The sequence below is a fragment of the Dicentrarchus labrax genome, unplaced genomic scaffold (genome assembly GCF_905237075.1).
Source record: "Dicentrarchus labrax unplaced genomic scaffold, dlabrax2021, whole genome shotgun sequence".
NCBI lineage: Eukaryota > Metazoa > Chordata > Actinopteri > Moronidae > Dicentrarchus > Dicentrarchus labrax.
This window is the reverse complement of record NW_026136708.1, coordinates 11,943,965-11,965,736: the sequence shown is the minus strand read 5'-3', so window position 1 is coordinate 11,965,736 and position 21,772 is coordinate 11,943,965. Positions and strand designations below refer to the sequence as shown.

General features: G+C 41.7%; 1 protein-coding gene across 1 annotated transcript in view; it reads left to right on the top strand.

The window, feature by feature from the left end:
* LOC127368128 (disheveled-associated activator of morphogenesis 1-like) overlaps window positions 1–21,772 on the top strand; it is a 44,102-nt gene that overhangs the window by 4,179 nt on the left and 18,151 nt on the right. The window contains 1 exon segment of the mRNA XM_051408614.1: window positions 19,515–19,805. Coding sequence (XP_051264574.1) covers window positions 19,620–19,805 — 186 coding nt within the window. The 5' untranslated portion in view covers window positions 19,515–19,619.

The following is a 21,772-nucleotide window of genomic DNA, read 5'->3' as shown; positions in this document are numbered from 1 at the left end:
CGGTGTGCTTCACTTGGGCCAGACAATGGCTTCATTTAGCATCCCTTCTCTGCCGAGGGCTGCTCCGTCACCATGGCACCCCTGCCATGCCACACCCTGCCCCCAGTCTGGCCCGGCTTTGCACTTGTCCTCGCTGTTGGGACAGCTGGGTTTAGGCAGCCATTGTTAGCCACACCCAAGACCCAACCTCACATTTTATGGATTATTGCTTTTAGCTTGTTACAGTTTGTATTTTGGAGTATTATAAACTCTATCAGGCTCTAGGCTCATTTAACCCCCTATGAGCTTGATGGAGACCGACTAAACACAAAAAAACAGAGTATAGGGTTTCCTGCAGTGTTTTAAAGAAGAGGTGGGCCTGGAATAAGGACTACCTCTGATAATGTCATAAAATATGAATACACTTAAGAACTGACCTGCTATTTCTCAAAGGAAAAGGCATCAAATTTCGTCTTGCTATTGTTTTTCTGAGGGAAACCCTAAGTCATAGCTCTTGATGTGATATGACTTAAACACATAGTATATTGCATAAACTCTGCTTACAGCCTTGTTACATTAAAATAACTTGGTGCTTTTTTTTTATTTTTAAACCTTCCTGTTTTAAGTAAAAGCACAAAAATAGATCCTAAACATTTACGTTGGTGGATGAGTTAAAGATGCCTACCCAACGGTTGTCCACTCTCAAGACCACTGACTCTTGACCTTCCCGATTGTTCGGAGGTCAAAGGGCAGTGCACTCTGTTTCCAGCTCAACCACTCAGTGGTGGCAGAGTTTTAATTAATGGGCTTTAGGTTGACAGCTTTCAGACCTTTTGGTGAGTAATGGATCCTTCATGGCAAGTCATTCACTCTTTCACAAATTAGCAATAAAAAATGCATCACAGCTACACGATGATGTGAACTGGGTCTATAACAAAAACCGATGGGAAACACTTGAATATGAGTGTTAAGCACTTTTTTTTGCTGTTATTTTACATTATTAATAAGAGCATAAAAAAGCGCACTGTTTGAGTTTAATGTAAATCCTAACATGCTTGAAAAAGTTGGCGCATCAGCCTCCTCTTCCACTGAAACCAATGTAATTATTAGGTGTGTTGAGTTTTTTCAAGTCCAGCCCAGTCACTGGTGTTGCAGCACAGACTCATCTCCTCTAGCAGGCCCCCTCCAGAGAAACAAGCCTTGATCTGCAGTCTTATGGTTCTATAACTAGAACTGGGTGACCTATGAAATTATATTTTGGGCCGATCTGAACTTGTTGCAGATGTACCCTCGAGAGCGCGGCACAGGCTGTGCTACTTCTGATGCCTGCTACAATAGTTTCCTGTATGAGGTTTAAAGAGGTAGTGATTTTATAACATGACATGTAACCTTTTTAATGCATAATCACTTGAAATCATCCGCACGTCAAGGTTTTTTTTTTTTTACAGCTGTGATATAAGCAGGAAACCACCAGAGCTGTCTTTATGATTTTATTCTTTATATTACCAGTTTTATCCTGTGCACAGTACAACAGTTAATCTATTCTTTGAAAAATGGATCCCCTTAAGAAATATATAAGACCACAAGGCTCCTCTAAATATGTGAACAGAGGACAGAGAAAGATTGTGTTATTGCACATACTGTTAACTAAAGGATTTTCATTCAAAGCTAAAAAGATTAAGTCTAATTACTCCCAGCTCAATGCGGCTATAAATGCACTATACACTGTAATAAACATTTCAATTTTGGGAAATAGTCTTTCCTGGTTGAATGCCTGTTATTTGCAGTGACATAATTGTCCCAGGCTGTTACAGTGTGTCACATGACAGAGGCTATATTTATACTTGCTTGCTTGGTTTTGTTTCTGACTGAAGTCTTTTAATCACTTAATTTTTTTCAGCCTGTGTAGTTTTTTAATTAATAGCCTTGCTTTGCATTTCCTGCTCAAGAGTGGCATTCAGTTGTAGTTAACAAAGTTAGAAAATGACTGTTCTCTTGCCAGACTGAGAGAATTGAGGCAAACCTCAGATTATCATGACAATGAGCACCAAAATTAATTACGTGTGTGCCTCAGCCGAAAGATGTGGAAAGAGTGTAGCCATGCTGCAGTTCAAACAAAGGGAGCATGTGGGTCCTGTCCTCTGTGTGTGTGTGTGGGTGTGGGGGAGTCCCATAACCAAGATGCTGGTTTGGGAGGATCATGGGAGGGGGGTGGGGGGGGTTTATGGGCCAAGTGGGATTCATGTTTCAATCCTAGCTTGCCTCCATCCCCTTTGTCTAGGTCACATTATTAATGTAAATTCCCAAAGCAGAGATGCTCGAAATAAGAATTTTGAATGAGTTTGCAGTTTTGGTGGGTTTGTGAGCCGTCTCTCTTTTCTTTTTCTTTGATATTTTTTCAGGAGAGGTTCCAGCTGGTTGGATGCCAACATGTTGTCTGACAGCAAATTTTGAGTAGTCATCAGATCAGGCTGCTACTTGTAGTTATGTTAATAACAGCTTAATCACCGAAAGCTGACGTGTGTTCAACACATCAAAGCCAAACTTATCACGCTCACCAACACAGCTTCCTTCGCCCATATAACAGCGTTTCAACTGTTAAAATACTAGAGTTCAGAACATTTCCTATAGGTCTTATCGTATCAGGGCACGTTAACAAAGAGGATTAACGTCAAAAGATGAGAAAGGTGACTGTGGCAACATCCAGGAATTTCTGTGGGTGCAGACTTCTTCATCTGATTGTGAGCTTTACACTACCAAATCTAAAGCTTTGTTTTGACGTCAATGCCAGACTAAACCTCAGCTACAATCTCACAAATCACAGTTTTCCACACTTGCACGTGAATATTAATGCTTTAGAAATGCTCAGTGGACCATGTTAGAAATTACACGTGCATTTGCAGAATGTGCCATGCATCCTGTTTGATTAATTTCCTAACACTTACCTCCCTTAGACACCAACCAAAGCATGCGTAGCAGGCCTTGAAACAGCCGGTAGATATCAGATTCGGCAGCAGACTGTGTCACAGCGCTGCATGCTTTATCCTGCTCTTAAAATACCGCCCCGCCCTCCAGAAAAGCACACTCAAGTTCTGACAAGTTATCAAGCAAAAGAGAAGAAAGATAGGTTTAGGCTATATTTCTTATCTTTCTTTCATTCATGAATTGATGCAACTTTACTAGTTCAAAAGTTCACAACAGCACTGAGGCAAGGATTAAGAAGTTTAATTGTTTGGACCCGATTATGGATGGAGATGAAGTGGACCGCCTTGATTCGAGATAACCCGTTGCATAATATCTGGGAAAAAATGCACGCTTTGGTTTATCAGTTTTTCTCTCTCTCTCTCTCTCTCTCTCTCTGTGTTGTTTGAATACCTCCTAAGCTGAGATGTCATTGGTATTTTTACCATGGTAATGTAATTTACCGCTAACTGAGTTGGCGTCTCTGCAGCCGGTAATGTCAGTCATGCACATTCTTATTCAATTTGTCGTATTTGTAATTGTTTAAAAAAAGCACCTTTGTTTCTGTGTCCTTTTTGTTGTGAAGCACATTGTGACTTCTTACAAATAACATTCATGAAAGCCCAAAGTAATGCATTGCAGCCTGGTTGTAGTCCGACTAAAACTGCTGTTTTCATTCTTTCCTGTTACAGTGTATTGATAAGTAGGGGAGGCTCTCTGTTTATCTGAACGATAGCCACAGCAGCCACCTTCTTCCCTCTAAGAATAGAAGGTGTCCTGGTTTCCTTGGGCAGGGTTTAAGGCTGCTGCTACGATGAGCAGGTTCCCACAGTATAACATATCTGTGCGATAACATTACTGTAGAAAAGCCGTCAAAACAGCCATGCAGTCAGACGAAACCAGCTGCATCAACAGCTAAGTGTTCCTCTGGAGTGATTGTATTACAGCTTTTAGTGGCGACCATTGTCTGTGTCCATATTCTCTCTTCTCTCACAGTTATGTAACTTGTTATACTTTTACCAGTGTTATGATTTGGTGGTGATTCATTAGAACAACTGGTTCATCTGTCGGTTGTTTTGTTTTGTGCGCTATGTATGGCTACCCTCCACACAGTGTTGTTTGTGTCCCTAGCACAGTTTGATAGCTGCGATGCCAAAGGGCAAAGGCTGTCAGGTCGATTGTGTTAAACAGCAGGTGTCCTTGTTAACTCCCCAAACATCCCTTTTGCTGCTGTTTGTGTTTTGGTTGCAATTCTGCACTGCTCTGCTCTTGGTTTAGGGTGCCTAGATGTAATATTTAGTTCTGGCTGATGTGGTCTCAGGTTGTTTTTCTCTGCTGAGATTATGACACACTCTGAGATAAGCAGCTTGTAACTCAGCCATGCAAGATGGCCATGCACTGTATGCCGGCTTGGTCTCACCTTAGACTTTGACTCTGTGTCAGTCAGTCATGCGTCCGGCTGGCCATAAGCCAGGTTCACATCCGTGTTTGCGGTCAAAGATGAGGCCGAGACCTCAGACCTTTTCACATGGATTTAGTCTGGTGAACTAATTCTCAGAGTATCCATGTGTGACATTAGCCAATAGCCGCACAATACTGTGAAGCTGTCTTCGCCCCCAAAGCAGACTGGATACTGATTGGATTATGTTGGATTACCGTTTCTCTATTTGATTTGTTTGTTTGTTTATATCCTACCTCTACCGTAATACTCGGTGCCTCCTCTGTCTTATCTTTCTGCTCGAAACTTTAACCACTGGTTTCTCGTTGCTATGGGCCTGGCCTACATCTGGAGGGATCAACAAGTTAAGCCACAGCCTTTTAACCCTCAAATTCTGTCAATCCATTACAAGCACGTTCACTGCAGCTGCTGCAACCATTCTCTTCATAATGTTTTTGCAGCAGTGCTGAGAAGATCTTTGTAGCCCTAAATGATCCAGATTTTCCTGTGAATAAAGAAGTCAGTTTAAAATTTGAGGGGTCAGAGTAGATAGAAACTTTGCAGTTAGAAAGTATCACATTTTTGTATTTGACTAAAATGCTGGTTAATGAAATACACTTGTTCTAAATGATATAATAATGAGGTTTTGTATATACACTCTAAATGGGAGATCAGTGCTGGGTGATCAACAGTTGAAAAATAGCCACGTTCTTACTGGATAACTGAGTAAACAAACTACTTGACAGACTAGACTGACAAGGAATTCTTAACTCAAGGTCTTTACATTTCATTTTGCTCATCTGTGCAAAACTCCCTCCACCGAGGAACACCGCAAGATTAGATGGGTTGAACGCTCCAGAAAAAGGTAGTTGGTGGAACTTGAGGTAAGATTTATCTGCTCAGGACAAGACAGAACTTTCACTCTATATAATCCGACTTAATATTTGTTTACAAACAGATATTCAACGCTTTTTTCCACAGAAATGTGAAGGGAGGCTTCTGCAAATGTTACACTTTGGAAAACTCATGCAGTAAATAGAGGCTCACTCTGTCTGCTTATGTGAGATTAGAGAGAAAACCACGTGGGTACTCCAGCCATATAAATGTTTGCCACATATATTATTTTTTTTAAAGCAGTTTCCTCTTTTGCTTTTTGCTGTTTTCTCTCTCAAACACTGCCCCGTTTATCTCAACATCCAAACTGTTAAGTGGCGTGCGCTAAGTTGGACTTCCTTTTCATGTTTCCAATTGCTTGGCTGCGTTCTAGAGATTAGTGGATGCAGACCGTTGCATGGCCCTTCTGGGATGGACCTTTCTATTCCAGGGGGTAATTACAAGCCTTCCAGAGGGTGGGTAGGGACCAGCAGGACCCTTCCTAACCATGGCATTTAATTTGTGATAGTTAGGGTCTCCTACAAGGGAAGGGCTGCATGAGTGGAATTTCTGGATATAACCCCACCCTGAATGAAACACATGTACGGTGTAGCCCTCCTGCCTTCCACCACATGATACAAGCCATAATATAGCGTTCCCCCTTCACATTCCTTCGCAGCAGTTTGAGGAACTGTTTTTTATTTAGGAGCTGTCAGTCATGGTTCTGGTGTGAATATACTTATCATTAGCATGCAGCAGAAGTTTCTGTTCACTTTCACAAACTCCGGCACACTGAGATGCTTCACTTAAGGGCTCTGTGGATACCTGTCTGTTTTCACGATTTCTTGTCTTTTCCTGTGTGACTCCATGTTTCACACTGTACGCAGAGCGATTAACATTTCACCAAAGTCCTTTTATTTCCTATATTACCAGAGAAACTCGGTCAACAAGCGTGTAATCATGGCTGAACTTTTCAGGGTCATCTACAATCAGATTTCCATGCTCACTTCTGATGTTCTGCAGACTGATTTCCAAGCTTCAGCTGCTTTCAACTTTTAACACCATTCAAGTTATTTTTTGTTTGCGTTGTCCCTTTTATATGTTGTTATGTTTTGTTTGCGTTGCTGGCCTGACAAATGACGCCATAAAAGGTGAGATAAAAGCAACAGCAAGGTACTGTATATGATTGCATGTTGAAAAACCAGAAAGAAAAGGTGAAAGTAGAGTTTCGCCCTTACATCCTTAATAATTAACAGAAAAGTTCAGTAAAGAGAAAAAGTTCACACAAACACTGTTGTTTGTTAGGCTTCAGTTTCTGTTTGAGTTGTTGTATAGTTTGTTTTGCAGCTTAGCTACTTCTTACCTTCCTGCAAATCCTCCACCCCGAGCTGGAATGAAGAAGTTGTTATGTACTGTGTCACTAAAGCTTGATTGCTCCGGCTGCAAATGTATGTGAAATGGAAAGATCTTTGATAGACCATTTTCTAGAAATCCCTCATCCAAAACATCTACTGGTGGTTAAATTGTCCTCATACCTTCGACATGCATGTCTTACATTGGTTTTTCCAATCTTCCAACTTAAAAGAGAAACTTTAATCATTGTGCTTTCCTGAAAACTGGGCATAGACCACACTTCCAATGACATTGCCAATGTCTGTAAAAGTGTCACCAGTGTCCCATACATTTCCTGTTGTATGTACCTGGTGCCCTTGAGGTCAGGAAAACATCAGTCCTGGCTTTTATTGACACGGATGATCCGTCCCACCAGAACAGAAGCCCTCCATGAGAACCAGGACCTGTCTGTTATTCCAGCTGCATGACATTCTTTTTAGAGGCAGCTACCCAGGACCGTACAGCTTCCACTGTTATCCATTCATGACTACACCGGCGCGGCTCGCCACTGATGTCTGTAACACCAGCCCCGTAGAGATAAACTGTTTCTCTCAAGGGCTTATGTGAAATAGTTGCTTGGATCAAACCACAGTGCGGTCTCACATATGGACATTTTCAAATCTAAGCAGAAAGTTGCAGTGCTTTAGAAGATTGTATTATATCAGCTAGCATGACATGTGACTTGGAAGTGGTCCAGAAATCTTAAAGCTGCAGGCAACTATACACGTTGGCATCCTCAAATGGCAGCGAGAGGCAGCTGTTAGACAACTTTGAAGTTTTAATAACCCAAAAATCATGTAAAGGGACCACATTGACCTCCAAACGAAGTACTTGTGTTAAGGAACCTGGTGTGTTTGTGTTGTTTTTATGGTAAAGGGAAAGCAGGGCAGCATTTCTATTACTGAAAGTTTCCGAGTGCTCATTCACAGCTGTTTGAATAAAAAAAAAAAAAGTTTGATTTGTGACTTCCTTTTGGCAGAGAAGTGTGAGTCCAGAGTCACTTTTCTTGGTAGTGTAAATCCATAGTCTCAGTCGTGGTCTCAGGTTACAGGACATGTGATACTCTACTGTGTTTCTGCCACATGGTTACGCTGATTGTACAAAGCAGTGTTGAATAACAAAATATATGTCAAAAGCACGATGACCTCTTTTTAGCGTGATCTGTAAGGCCTGACTCACATCTGAAGAACAGGAAGTTAGATGACACTTATTTTGTCAACACCTGCACAGAAACCTGTAGGGCTTGAATCAGGTACATGACTTCTGTTTTATTATGAGAACACGTCTGAATCTCACCACCTGTATTAACAGAGATCGACAAAGCAGTAATTGGTTTGAATTACCTCAGAGTTGAATCATGACCCCTCCTATTTAGCCTCAACAATGTTGTAATATTATAAACTACTTAAGTAGTGATCCGGATGCCTCTGATATTGGGTATCTGCTGATACAAAATCTGATCTTATGTATATATTTATATTCATTTAACTTACTGCTTCCCTCGTGCAGCAAAAGGCCAAATCGCTGTGATGCTGTGTTAATTTTTGTGAAATTCTTTTTTTGAGCATCCTCCACAGAAAAACAAATTCCTCACACACTTTCATTACTGTGGTGTTTATTCAGGCCAAAAAATATCACCATGTTGCAACGCAGAAATGTTTATGGATGCTGGATGTTGTGAGTCAGTAATTAGCTGGGATGCAGGAGTGATTCTTGTGCTGAAAATCAAGTGGTAGTGTCTGGGATTGTTTAGATTAAAATCCTCTGGATGTTTGGTCAGTTGTCTCATCATTGCCATTGAATATTTGGATGGAGTATGTGCTGTGTTTAAACTAGCTTGCAGTGAATGTGTTTTTATTACAAACAGGTGGAGTTTAAGGATTAAAACTAGCTAAACTTCCTTAATTTATGTTTTCGACTTAACTTAAGTTCTTCAGCAGCCTTTTCACACTTTCACTGCCTCCCATCTCTCTCCCTCCCACTCCTACACTTACCACCACACACATGTTTTACACCTGAGCTTTGTTTCCCTCCTGCAGCTCTCCAAACAAGCCCTCTCCAAACAAACCCTAAACAAGTTGTCCAAAGCCAGTGTAGGGGGTGGGGAGAGGTGGTGGTGGGGAGCTGGGCGGCGGCCATGGTTCGGCTGCATCCTATTAGGACTGGGAGTGTTGAAAAGGGGTGTGGCCTGGAGCCAGTAACATCTGTGCCTGTCCCCTCTGCCCCCTCAGCATTCTGCAGAGAAAGGCAGAGAGTAGGAGGTTTGGGAGGGAGTGGAAACGCAGAGGAGAAGTTCTCGCCGGCCAGCTGGCTGTTTGCAGGATCTCAAACAGCAGCTAATGCTATACGGCGAGTTTATCCCTTGTCTGCTCCTGTGCCATCAGAGAACAACAATCCTCATCTATCTGGGATTTTCCTCTCGGCTGATTTTGACAGCTTCTGGGATCCAAGGTGCTTATTAGCCGCCCCAACCCGAGCAGACGTCTTTGAACCTGCGTGGATTACATACCTTGCGCAGGAAATGCTCCGCTGCGTCTTGTGTACAAGCATCGTTTTTCCTGTCGACAGTGCAGAAAGCAGGATACTGCAGTGAGTTGAGGATATAAAGGGAATGCAGAGCGCAACAGAGGCAAGATCACTCCTGGACAGGGTAAGACGAGCCCAATGGAACTGCCTATTTTACCCCATAATGAGTGCAAGGAAAAGGAGTACAGGAGCCGGCTATCTGGTGTTTGGAATGTGTGTGTGTGTGGATTGCATGTGACCAGTAGATAGTCCGAGGCTATCAGTGTCTCTCTGTCTGTATGTATAAGGGGAGTAGGGGCTGCTGGTTCGCTTTATCACTCCCCAGGATACAGGCTGGATTCCTCTCACCAAGACGTAGGTGATTGTGTCATGTCTGTCTAATTAGGAGGTGTCGGTGCGGAAAACAGTGTTGCCGTAGTAACCGGAGGGGGGGAGAGAGTGGGGGAGGGGAGGATGACAGGGTGCTCCGACGGGGGGCCCCGGGGCTGATTTCGTGGTGAGAGAGTTGTCTTGTGTGTACGGGGAATGCCCCATAATGACAAGGCTGGTCTGTAGATAGGGTGAGGTGGTGGTGGAAGTATGTGTGCACACACACAGACAGAGGCTACAGGCTGCTACCTCCCACTAGCTTCTCTCTGTGGTTTGGCGAATGCAGCCCATTATCAGTGTCAAGTGAGTGTGTGTGAGAGAGAGAGGATGGCATACTTTTTTCCATGATGGAGGGGCGGAGTGCAGATAATCAAGTCAATGAAAAGGAAAGTCACCTTGAGCATTGAGGGGTCTGCTCGTTCACCTCGCCCATTTCCTGTCGCTGCCCATCCTCCTCAGGTTCCACTCTTCAGCTTCTCTCCAGAGACATCCATACATCGCATGTAAATGCTATACCAGCTAAAGCATTACAAAGGACTGACAGCTAGTCTTTGTAACTCTGCAGGATTTCATGGTGCCTCTGAGTGATGGCAAGCTAGATTTTTACCCTGTAATCCTAAATGGTTTTGTTATTTGTTTTTGTGCACTGAATTAGAGAGACAATCCTATTTTCTCCCCTCCTATAAACATCCAGAGCAGATTAAAAAGGAGGGTAATGTGCGGTGGAAGGGGCTTACATTAAATCACCCACCCGCCCAGCTTGCACCGGTCACCCACCGCTCTGGTTACCATAGCAACTGAGGAAGAGGTAGGGATTTTTTTTTTTTAAGGACAGGCTGCAGCTCAGGGTATCCTAGAAGAGATTACAACGTTGTCCACGCCCCATTATTGATGATCTCAGAGGTTATCCGTTTTACTACTCAGAAATACATTTGTGACTATTATTGGCCTGTGCTCAGCGGTTGTGCACGTAATAATGTTTGCGGTTCCTTCTGCCATAGCAAGGGAAATCACGACGACAGCTGTTGGTGCTTTATGATGTTCTCAGTCATCTTATATCTCCACTCATCGAAGGTTTATTCTTCTCTCTTCTGTCTTGATACTCAACAGTTTGTCTTATTTTCCAGTTTTATGTCAGTCACTGCTAATTTACAGTTAGGCTGGTCGTGATCTTCAATGTTGATAGAAGCACAGACATAACCTAGATGACACTAATTTGAAGATGGCACTCATTCTTTTCCTCTCCTTCCTGATAGCTGCTTATTGATCCCCTCCTTCAGTGGTCTCCAAACCTTTTTGTCAGATACCCACACAGCCCAGATGAGCTAAACTCAACTCCACTCATCATGTGTTCATTTGATTTTTAAACTGGAGGGTATTAATTATAATAATAATTATATAATAGTTGATAATGTGATAACACACACATCACTGAATAATATGTATTGGTTCATTGGATTCAAGACATCACAGTACCCTTGTTAGGAGCTGCACATGTAGAAAATTCAAAACATAAAGTATGCCAATCAGAATTGCAAATTGATATAGCCGACGTTTGTCATTTATAACCCAAACTTGAACCTGCATGACAAATACAGATCATAAAAGTTGAGGTGCTGTTGTGAAACAGGCGAGTTGTTTGTTTGTCATCTATGCTCCGTGTTCAGCACGGCCTTTTTTTGTTCAAGATTTTTCACAATTATGAAGCGGTGTAATGAGGGCTACTTGTGTTTTACGAGCTATTTTTAAACTGAACTGTTTTTTTTTTCACCACTGTTTTGGAGCACAGCCAACAAACCGAACGCAGACAAGAGACGAATCCCTGGAAAGGATTTTGTCGCATGTTGGAGTAGTTTCCCTCTTTGCCCTGGGTGTAACCTCCACTTGAAGGGTTGACCCGAGGAAGAATGCTAACATGTTAAGAGTGGGGGGTTGGAGAGTCTGTCTGCAGAACAAGTTTGACAACCTTGCTTGAGAAAAGAGCAACGGCCTTTAACCTGCTTTTTAATCTCTGTCCTCCCTACATTTCAGCTGCACACTCCCTAATCTTAAATGTACATTTTTTGGCTCTGTGCTATTATTCATTCATGTAAGAATTAAAGGTGAATGCCACTGAATTACTTTTTAAGCTGTGGAGTAGTTCATTGTGTTGCGATAAGTCTTAAAAACGAGTTATTTCTCCATTTATTCTGTGACTTTAGGTAATTACATACAGATTACAGATTTGTTCAAAGCTTTCAGTATCTCTGTGAAGTAGAGGTATAGTTTCTAGTTTTGTGCAAAACATGCTTCTGTGATACACGGCTCATTAAAGTGTTAGACTTACAACGAACATATGGTGGGTCTGCCAGTAAATGGACCATCTCTTAATGGAGAATGAAACTTGTAAAAAGCTTGAAGGCACCACAAATTAGATTCACCACTGATTGAATCTTTCCCAGGCAACAAAACAATTTAGCTGAAAAACCTCTCTTTATCAGCACTTTGTTCGTGTGTAGCATGAGCAATGAATACACTGCACTGATCACAGCCTTTATCTTCTGTTCCTGTTTGATGATCATTTTGGACCAGATTGTTAACCCTGACTGTTGAAAACAGGTGTGACTAGAGATACAAAGGCTGGTCTTGAACTAATCTGATGCATCAGAGTGATTTTAGAAACTACTCCGGCGTTCAAAAAGCAAAAGAAGCATGACGTGTAACACAACAGTGTCTGCGTCTAGGGTGACGACTGTGTGTTACGTCTTGCCGGCAGTCCTATTTTACACAGATGTCAGTTCGGCTCGGTTGCTACCACTGCTGGTGGTTTAATGACAGAACAACAATTTCGTGTTTGTACGTTTTATACAGAACTGCTAGGTGGAATAATGGTGCAACATTCCCGCCTTGAACGGGCTGTATAAAAGAGGCTAATGTCTCCGGATGAAACGTGTGAAGACCACGAGTCTGCGTAATAAGGAAGGATGTGGAAAACAATTAGATTACCTCTATGTGACATGGCTAATAGAGTTCCCTGCTTTGAGTTATAACAGATACTGCAGTGTCTGTGTGTTGGTAACACTGTACAGAATTTAGTTTTATTGTGTTCAATTTAAAGGTCCAGTGTGTAACATTTAGGAAGATGTATTGGCAGAAATGTAATATGATATTCATAGGTATGTTTTTACTAGTGTATAATAACCTGAATATAGGAATTGTTATGTTTTTGTTACTTTACAATGAGCCGTTTATATCTACATACACCACAGGTTGTCTTCCATGGAGTCCGCCACGTTGAATTGCCATGTTTATGGTCTACGGTAGCCCAGATCAGACAAACCAAACAGACTAGGGCTGCAACTACAAATTGTTTCTCCAGTTTGATTAATCGTTTTGTGTGTACAGTGTGAGAACTATATAGTCACTTCAGACTTGATGAAGAAGTTTATCACTTTTTTTTTTTATTGCACAACCAATAATAATGTAGCGAAGGGAGTAGAAACACTGCAGCAGTGCCCTGTTGTACCAAATTAAGACACATATATCAATGCGCACACTGTCGTACGTCTTCGTATAAACTGGACGAACTACCACGCTAAAAGAGTCACAGTACATTCCAACATATGCAACAGTCACAGTTTACAGTAACTTTGTTGCAATCCACTGTCACTACTTCAAAGCCCGACAAGCTCTGAACTTTTTTAACCCGCAGCCATGTAGACATGTATAAAATACTGGTGGAAGAAATGCTTCCTCTGTCTCTGTGCTGCTATCCCTTTCTCTGCACTCTCTATGCTTCCCTGTATGTTAATCCTGTAATCTGAGAGCCACTTCAGCACGACTCCCTCAGCCATGTGACATTAATGCTCCAGAGGCAATGCCTTTGTCATATCTTGACACACAATCCTGTAACGTAAATGCACACGAGCACACAGGCATCAGAACAGTCCTGGTACTGTAACGCTGCTGCTTTCACACGAAGGACAGTTTTGACTGCTCACTGATGTCTGACTGGCTGTCGCTGAGACGTGATTGATTTTAATCTCCTCTTAACCTGCCAGTCAGCATTTCTATCGTGGCCCAGTTATTTTCTGATGTGTGTCCAAGTCTGTGTTACTCATTGTGTATTTAGGATGCCATTAAGTAATTGGCAGGATAACGTTATGTGCTGTCCAGCTGTGCAGGACAATTAGGCACCACTGTGAGTTTGTACCAAAGCTAAACCAGAGAAAATTATACAATATGAAACACTGTGTTTAACATGAAAATAATTGCTAAATAGCTACTGGTTTAGCAGTTACTATTGTTGACCTTGAGCAAAAACATGTGGGGGATTTTAGGTTTTCTGTATTGGGTAAATAGCTGAGCAATACAGGTCCTGCAGCTGCATTGAGAAATGGAGATTGTTTTATTACTTTTGATTGTTGTTACTATTGAGCATTTTGTGGTTTTGAGTTTCACAGGTTAAGCAACCTCTCGGTGTCCAAATACTGGGTCTGCTGATTGATTTTCAGCTGGGCAGCTCCAGGCTCAGGCTGTGTGTTTTGATGAAAAGACTACCACCAGCCTTCACTGTGTGACTCCAGAGCCTTTTGTTTGCAGCTGTCCAAATTGATCCAAAATAAATTACCAAGTGTAGTGCACAACAGTCGTGGGGGTTTCCAAAAGTGAATAGAGCTCTTGAGTGAAGCACACTGCAATCCCTAAACCACTCACTGGATTTTTTTAATATAACAGGGTTTTAAACTGCGGTTGTTTTTAGATTTTTGTCAGTGTGAGAGACACTGTAATGCAATCTAGTGAAAAAGTATGAAACGGCAATACAACGTCGAGATGCTTTGCACTGAAAATACTGCGGTGAGATGATCATGAAATTGCAAGTCTGATCCATCCCTAAATCCTAAATCGGAAAAGAAGATTAAACTTCTGTGCACCAAATGCTTTTCTGCTCCGCCTATAACCGTCGGCACAACCCAAGCAGTCAGTTAAACGCGGTTACATATTTATATATACTTTTCTCATGCTGTCTTGGGTTAGTGAAATGGCAAGATGGCAATAATAGCAATATGACACTTCATTGATTCCATTTTTTGTGCCCAATTTCATTTTCATTTGCTGGCTCCACGGAAAGGTCAGAGGTCAGGGTCAGACAGAACAAAGCCCCTGAGGCAGGGAGGGAGTCTGTGTCTTGCTCAAGGACATTTCAAAAAAGTAGATTATCACCAAAGAGAGGCATGCTGTAGTTCTTTTCAAAAACAATTCAAGGTGAACCAACCCTGCTGTTTAATATTGGCTTCTTATATTCTTTGTCATTATTACTGAATTACTAATACTCACATTCTCATTCAAGGTTTCCTCCCTTGCTGTTGGCTGTAGAACTTCTTTGCTCAATTAGAAACATAGGAGAGCTGTTCTGCTGTGTCCTATCCCCTCTATCAGTTGTACAGCTGATCATTTAGGCAGCCATAGAACAGCTGCGGATATCAAAAATTAAAAGTACATATCAGTGCCAGAAACTGCTGAGAGGTGCCAGCTGGTGCAGAAGACGGTATTTTCATGCATCTGTTTTCAATACACTACTGTCCAATGTGTTCTCTCTCCAAGGTTGAATTCCTGCTCCAAGTGAGGCACATTTGAGCTAATTAGCATCAACTTTTAGTTGACCTGTTAATATTTATGGATTATACACAAAGCTGCCTATTTATGACAGGCCGCATAATTTTTGTTTGCACACTTTTTCAAAATTTCCTTCATGTTTGGCAGTATTCAGTACTTCAACTTGCAGTTCTTACCACACATTTCACTGATTATGGCCACTGTGACAGTCATTTTCTGGGCTATTAATATTATGTACTTTTATAGGAGCACTGAGGCAAAGGAGGGCATTCTTTAGCACCACAGATTATTTCCACTACACCGTGTACCGCCAATGCCGTCAATATATATCTTGAAGTAAGCTTGAAGGGTAGAAGAGGCTGAAGAGATGAGTAAAATGGACAGAACAAAATCAGAGAAAAGGAGAAGAGGCCTGGGCTAAGCTGGAAGACGACAGCTGGATGGATAGTGTGGGGTCATCTTTGAATTCTTGCTCTCTGTTCTCCATTCCTCTTCGCACATGTTAAGTAACGTGAGCATCTCTCTCTGTTTAGCTTTAAGATGCTCCTCTCGGCTTCTGCCTTTTCTCCAGCCGACCTGACACTTGTGCAGGTTTAATGGAGAGGTCTTGGGCAGACACTGTGCGCGGCCTCACATTCACTTTACAAACAGTGGGATTCTTTTTACAGTCTGGACTCACGCCAGGTCACCCGCCAAACCACATGGTCACGAAAACAACAAGGCTATCCAAGGATAGAAATCTCATACAGACAAAGACAGAAGTGTTTGTGTAGAGAAGGGTGGGCGGGCTTAATTATTGAATGTGTATGAATGAAGGAATACAAAAGAATCCGCCCTGTACTGTAAGCAGCAGCAGCCTACAAAAGTTATGATGTTACTCCAGTACAGACAGTATAAACAGCATTCTTCTTGATTATATAGAAAGTGCAGCGGTTATATGGCATTATCATCAACATGCAGACTGTTAACATTTCAAACATCCCTACTACATGGATAATTCCTGGAAATAACGATTAATCCTGCTAACTTTTACTGCTTGGACAGCTAAAGGTCAGTTTGATTGGGTGACTTGTACGTGCTTGATCTGGGATTTGAAATAATCCGTGTTCTTCCTCGCTTAGAGCAGGTGGAAGGTGTTGTATGGGTGTTGTTCAGGGTCACAAGGCTCACCTAGCTATGAGAGGAATGTCCTCTTGTTCTAACAGGCCTCTGTTATGTTGGGAACCTTGACCGTCTGACAGACAACCTCCGGAGGCTGATGTCGGAGCACCCAGGTCTCGCAGGTTAACAATTACAGCACAAACATATAGTTTTAACGGTGACACAGTCTGCGGGTTCAAACCTTAAAGCCTCTTAGCCCTTTTGGTCTGGCTCTCTGTACCCTCCCCACATGGCCGAGCCGTGGCACATCCACAGGTTCCTGCAGCTGGACGGGGACCAGCACTGTCCCATTCTGGCTCACGAGTTTATACAAAGTTTACAGCTCGCTTTAGCTAATGGAAAAGATGGACAGTTTTGTGGACTAATATGGTCAAAGAGGGCTTTGAATTGCTTCTTCCCTTCATGCTAGAATAGATGGTGAGCGTGAAGCCAAGCAGCTGCTGCTGAGGCCTCTAGTAGTCTATTTGGAAAAGTCAAGGATGTGTCAAAATAAATACACTTTTCAGTGTGTTAGTAAGAGTGAGCTGCTGTGTACTTTATCCCACGTGTGGCCATTTGGCCGCAGGTACCTTGTCTATGTAGTACACCAAGCTCTTTCATTCACTGCACTTTAGGTACATTTTATTTAGAGAACTGTGATTATTCAAGTAATAGGATAAATTTGGCCATTGTTAGTTTTTGTTTGACAGTTTGCCCAGTTATTACAAGTTTGTTGGCCACCAAGAGAGACAAGTGGTAATTCTGACTCACATATAGTGTGTCTGATTAAATGGTCATTGCAACAAATCATTATCAACACAGTTTACTTTGGACCCAATGTTAAATTGTTAAATGGTATCTTAACTTAACTGGGATTTGCTTCTTTTGTTAGCATCAGCATATTAAAGAAGACTCATTTAAAGCACTAAACTAAAAAAAAAAAAATCCTTTAGGGTGCAATATGAAAATTATATGACAAGATTGTCTGATGGTTGGAAACCACTCTAGCGACTGTCCCAAATTAGAAAAGTACAGCAGCTGGACAGAGGAAACAGATTAACCAAAAAAAGTGACTAAAATGGGACTGTGATGGCATCAGCCTTTATTTAGGTAAACCACAAAAAAAAAGACTTTTTATTGACTCTACTTAGACAAAGTTGCCATAGGAAATGTCCTCACTTTCCCTTTTGGAAGAGATAACTTTAGCTGTCGTCTGTTTCCTCAGCTCACTGAGCATAGTGAACCGCAATCTTCGATTACAGTGAAGTACGTGACCTGACCATTATAAATTTAGACTGCATCACACTGCTTATGATGCATTCTGTCTGGGCGACGCCTCTGACTTATAGGAAAACACTTGGAAAGGTCAAGTGAACCTGGTTATGTTCAGCGAGCTGCTGGTCACCAAGAAAAGACGTCCAGAAATTCCTTCAGGTCAGTGCAGCCTCTGTGGTTATGATACTTGGCCTCACACAACTCTGCGCAGCAGGGAGGGAGACTGTAGAGCTGTTTTTGTGACATGCTGACGACAGTGTCCTCGTGGATATCTGGACACCACGTCTTTATTTTGCCAGACAGCAGAGAAGTCTTGTGCACTTTATTCCATTATGCCTGCTTGGAGTCGAGCCAGCAGGTCTGAGAGCCAGCTCCTCTCTCACTGTGTGTATTTGTACGAATTAGTAGTTTGTTACAAATCAAACCTGTTTATGTTTTTGGTGGTGAGATTCGAGGTCTGCCTCATCTCGAAATCTTACCTTTTGTTTCAGTTTCTCGTTTAAGCAACAGAGTAAACTGTCACAGTTCATCTGTAACCGGAGAATGAAATTCTTCACGCTCAATATTTGTTATTGTGAGGGGAACATGTATGTGTGTATCAAATTACATGGCAATACTTCCAATAGTTTTCGAGATATTTTACTCAAAACTACTAATTCATGGTGACACTAGATAAAGTTAGAGGATCACCAATGTCAGTAGGATTCATCCTCTGGGCACCATGAATGTCTGTACAAAATGTCATGGCAGTCCATCAAATTGTTGAGAAACTAGTCTGGACTGAAGTGGTGGAATGACTGACACTGTCGTTCCTAAAGCGGTGCTGCTAGCGTGACTAAAACCAACCCAAAAATACTTTTAATATTTGGAAATCTACAAATAGTGATGCACATTGAATCTTCATCTGGCAGGACAAGACTTTCTGTAATGTGCGCAACCCTCCTCATCAATGCTGCTCATTTATGACAGCTGCCCTCTATGTATTTTTATCTGTGCTATAGAGACACAGGGCAGATGTGGCAATAGTCCAACAGGATTGCGCACATTTCCAACATTACTGATAAAATTGCAGCTGCTAGAGACCAAACCAAATGTGTAATCATGTCTGCGAAGTCAGATAGCCGGGAGGGGGGAAAGTCTGGGGATGATGACTATCTGGATGATTGAGGTAGTTGAGTTTGAGTTTGACACAGACTCCAAATGTTGCAAATCTCACCTGTCATTTGAACAACATGCACGCCGACTTGCACATCTTATAATGACTCATCGCAGGGTTTACAAGAAGGCCTGTTTTTTTCCTCTTTACCCACAATGACCAAGCCAGTCTTCAAAACAACAAAAAGCCCCACACATGTCTCTCACCGTGGTCATTGTAAACACACCCCTCTAATCATTGCTCATTGAGTCTTTAGAGGAAAGCTGATGCTGAATAGAAAGGAAGGGGAGATGAAAAGGCCTGAATACACTAATCCAAGCAAATTATGGTGTCCATTTCAAACATCACACTCTCACGGGGCCCTATTGTGTAAACGATATAATTGAATCTTTCAGTGCTTGTCCTCACTGACACGGTGCATTGTACTTTCCCTTCAAAAATGATGACCCTAAGTCTTTAACCATTACCGGGGGCAGAGGGTTAGGTTGTGAGTGTGGAAAACTCATAGCCTTGATAGGTCATGTGCTGTCCGGCTGCTACTGAACAGTTCTACTAATGACAATATGGCTGTGTTGCTTTTTTGCTGTGGGGCTCCAGAGAGAACAGAAAGTATTAATCTTTGTATGAGTGCCATTCAGATGGACATGTCTTAGTGTTTATAGACCTTATCTTCTATTGTTCATCTCTCTCTGAGAAAACTCTGCATCTGTAACTGATTTGTTGGAATTCCAGTTTAAAACTTCACTGCGCTGTGTGAGACTAGATTCAGTTTTGCATTGAAAACTCATTGTCCCTTCTCCATGTTCACAGTGCTCTCTGACGGAGGCCAAACTCTGAGGTGGAGGAGGCAGTAAAGAGGCCCTGAAGGGAGCCTCTCACCCTCCCTACCTGACCAGCCGGACGCATCGGACAGCCATGGCTCCTCGGAAACGTGGCGGCGGTGGCCGCGGTGGCCTCTCCTTCATCTTCTGCTGTTTTAACAGCAGCGATCACCCAGAGATCACCTACAGGCTTCGGGAAGACTTTGCCCTGCAGGCCATGGAGCCGGCACTGCCGATGCCAGGATATGATGAGCTGGATGGCATGTTCTCCGAGTTGGTGGTAAGACAGTATTCAGCTTTTTCTTGTTGAGGAAATTTAGTCCAGAGTATTTATTAAAACTTTAGAAGAACATTTTAGTAAATATTTCTTAAGTTTGATTTAAAGGATAAGTCTATGTCAGCAAATCCCCTGAAAAGACCAACAATTCATTGGTCCTACCAACACATTTTTTCCTGTGTTGCTAAAGCCTTATATAGCTTACTTCTCTGTGCCTTAGACCTCCATTGTTGTCCAGAAACTATTGAAAACGTATAAATGAAATGCACTGTTGCACTGGGTGATATGCATTTTGTATTACCTTGAGCATGAACACTGTATTTTATTTTATGGCATTGAAAAGAATAAAATATGATCAGTGTTATGCTTTAAGAAACCCTTATTGAACCAGTTTTCTGATTTTCTTATTCATTCAGGCTCTTAGCAATTTGAGACAAAACCAAAATAATTCATATTATTACAATAATTGTATTTGTATTGTGATTAATTTCAAATAATTCTAAGATAACTTTGTTGTTAGAACGTAACTAATCAGTTGTCAACATCCCTCTGTTACTCACTGTCTAAAACTCCAACTAAAGCAGTAGCACATAGTAGATAGCATAGTGTGGCAAGACAGCTCTATATTTAGTTCATGTAATATTTCAGGAACAACTTAAAACCCTATAAAATCTAGAAACCACCCTGCATTATAAATTAAAGAGAATAGAAGATAAATATTAAAACTGAAATACCCGGAACTCCTGAATGTATAAGAGAATTAAAATATTTGTGTTTATACGATGCATAACAGACATTTCCACATTTTATTAAACACAGGAGATGCCTTTCAAATATAATCTGTCTGTTACATTTTAAGACATTCACAAACATACTTCCTCCCAGTTTCTACACTATTTTGTGAGTAACTGGGCAAGGCTGCTATTCTCGCTCTGTCTTATTGTCACTTCTAATTTGGCATGCTCTCTTCTTTCTCCTGCCCCATTTTCCTCTCCCATGGTTTTCCACAGTAATCTAAGAATGACATTTTTGCACATCAATAGACCTCATTCAGGAACTCTTAATGTCTCTGCCTCCTCCATCTGCTAATTGCTTGTTTTTGTCTACCACCCTTTATGAAGCCATAATTGAGTAAGTTGAGTGTGACGACAAGGAGGCTTTCAGTTGCTCTGTTTACCAAAAGAAAACAGCCACGTGCTTTTCTTTGCTCCCAGGATGAGCCACCATGTGCGTGTATAATCGGAACAGGCATGCTGGAAAAAAGACTCACGTTGTGGAATAAGTTGGGCCCATCTGCTCTGTTACGATCAATTAAACCCGACCTTTGAACTTGAAATTAATTTAAAGCGTTTTTCCAAAAAACTTGTGCATCAAGGCAAAGCTTCTTTCCCACCCTGCGTTCAGAGCGAGAGAGACACTCTCACTGATCACACAGAGCATTAACAACAAATCTGTTGCCACATAAAACACATAGCTGCTCTTTATGATCTAAGAATCAGTAAAACATACACTTATTGAATTAGTTGCCTTATTTTTAATTCAGTGTTTGCTAGTAAGTATGTGTGCCCTAATTCATGAGATCAATCAATAGTCCACATAACCATTTTGGAACATTTGATCACATTGCACATATTGATTCACAGGGCTTGACGGCTTTAGCAAAAAAACATCCCCAAAGACAATCCCCATGATTAGTAGTTGCTGTAAAACATTTAGCAGTCACTCTGTTGGGTAAACCACATTAACTTAATCTCCATTTGTTGCTTAAATAGCAACTAAGAACAAATAAACCTGTGTTTAGGCTACCTACTGCATTGTCTCCTGGAGCTAAATATCTTAAAAGCCTTCTCATGACATTCATAATCTATTTCGCATTAAGCTCATTTAAACATAATTGCCCTAGGATTTGACACCAATCTATCATCAATTGTGTCCCCATGTTGTGATATAAAACGCTGGTATCCTAACCT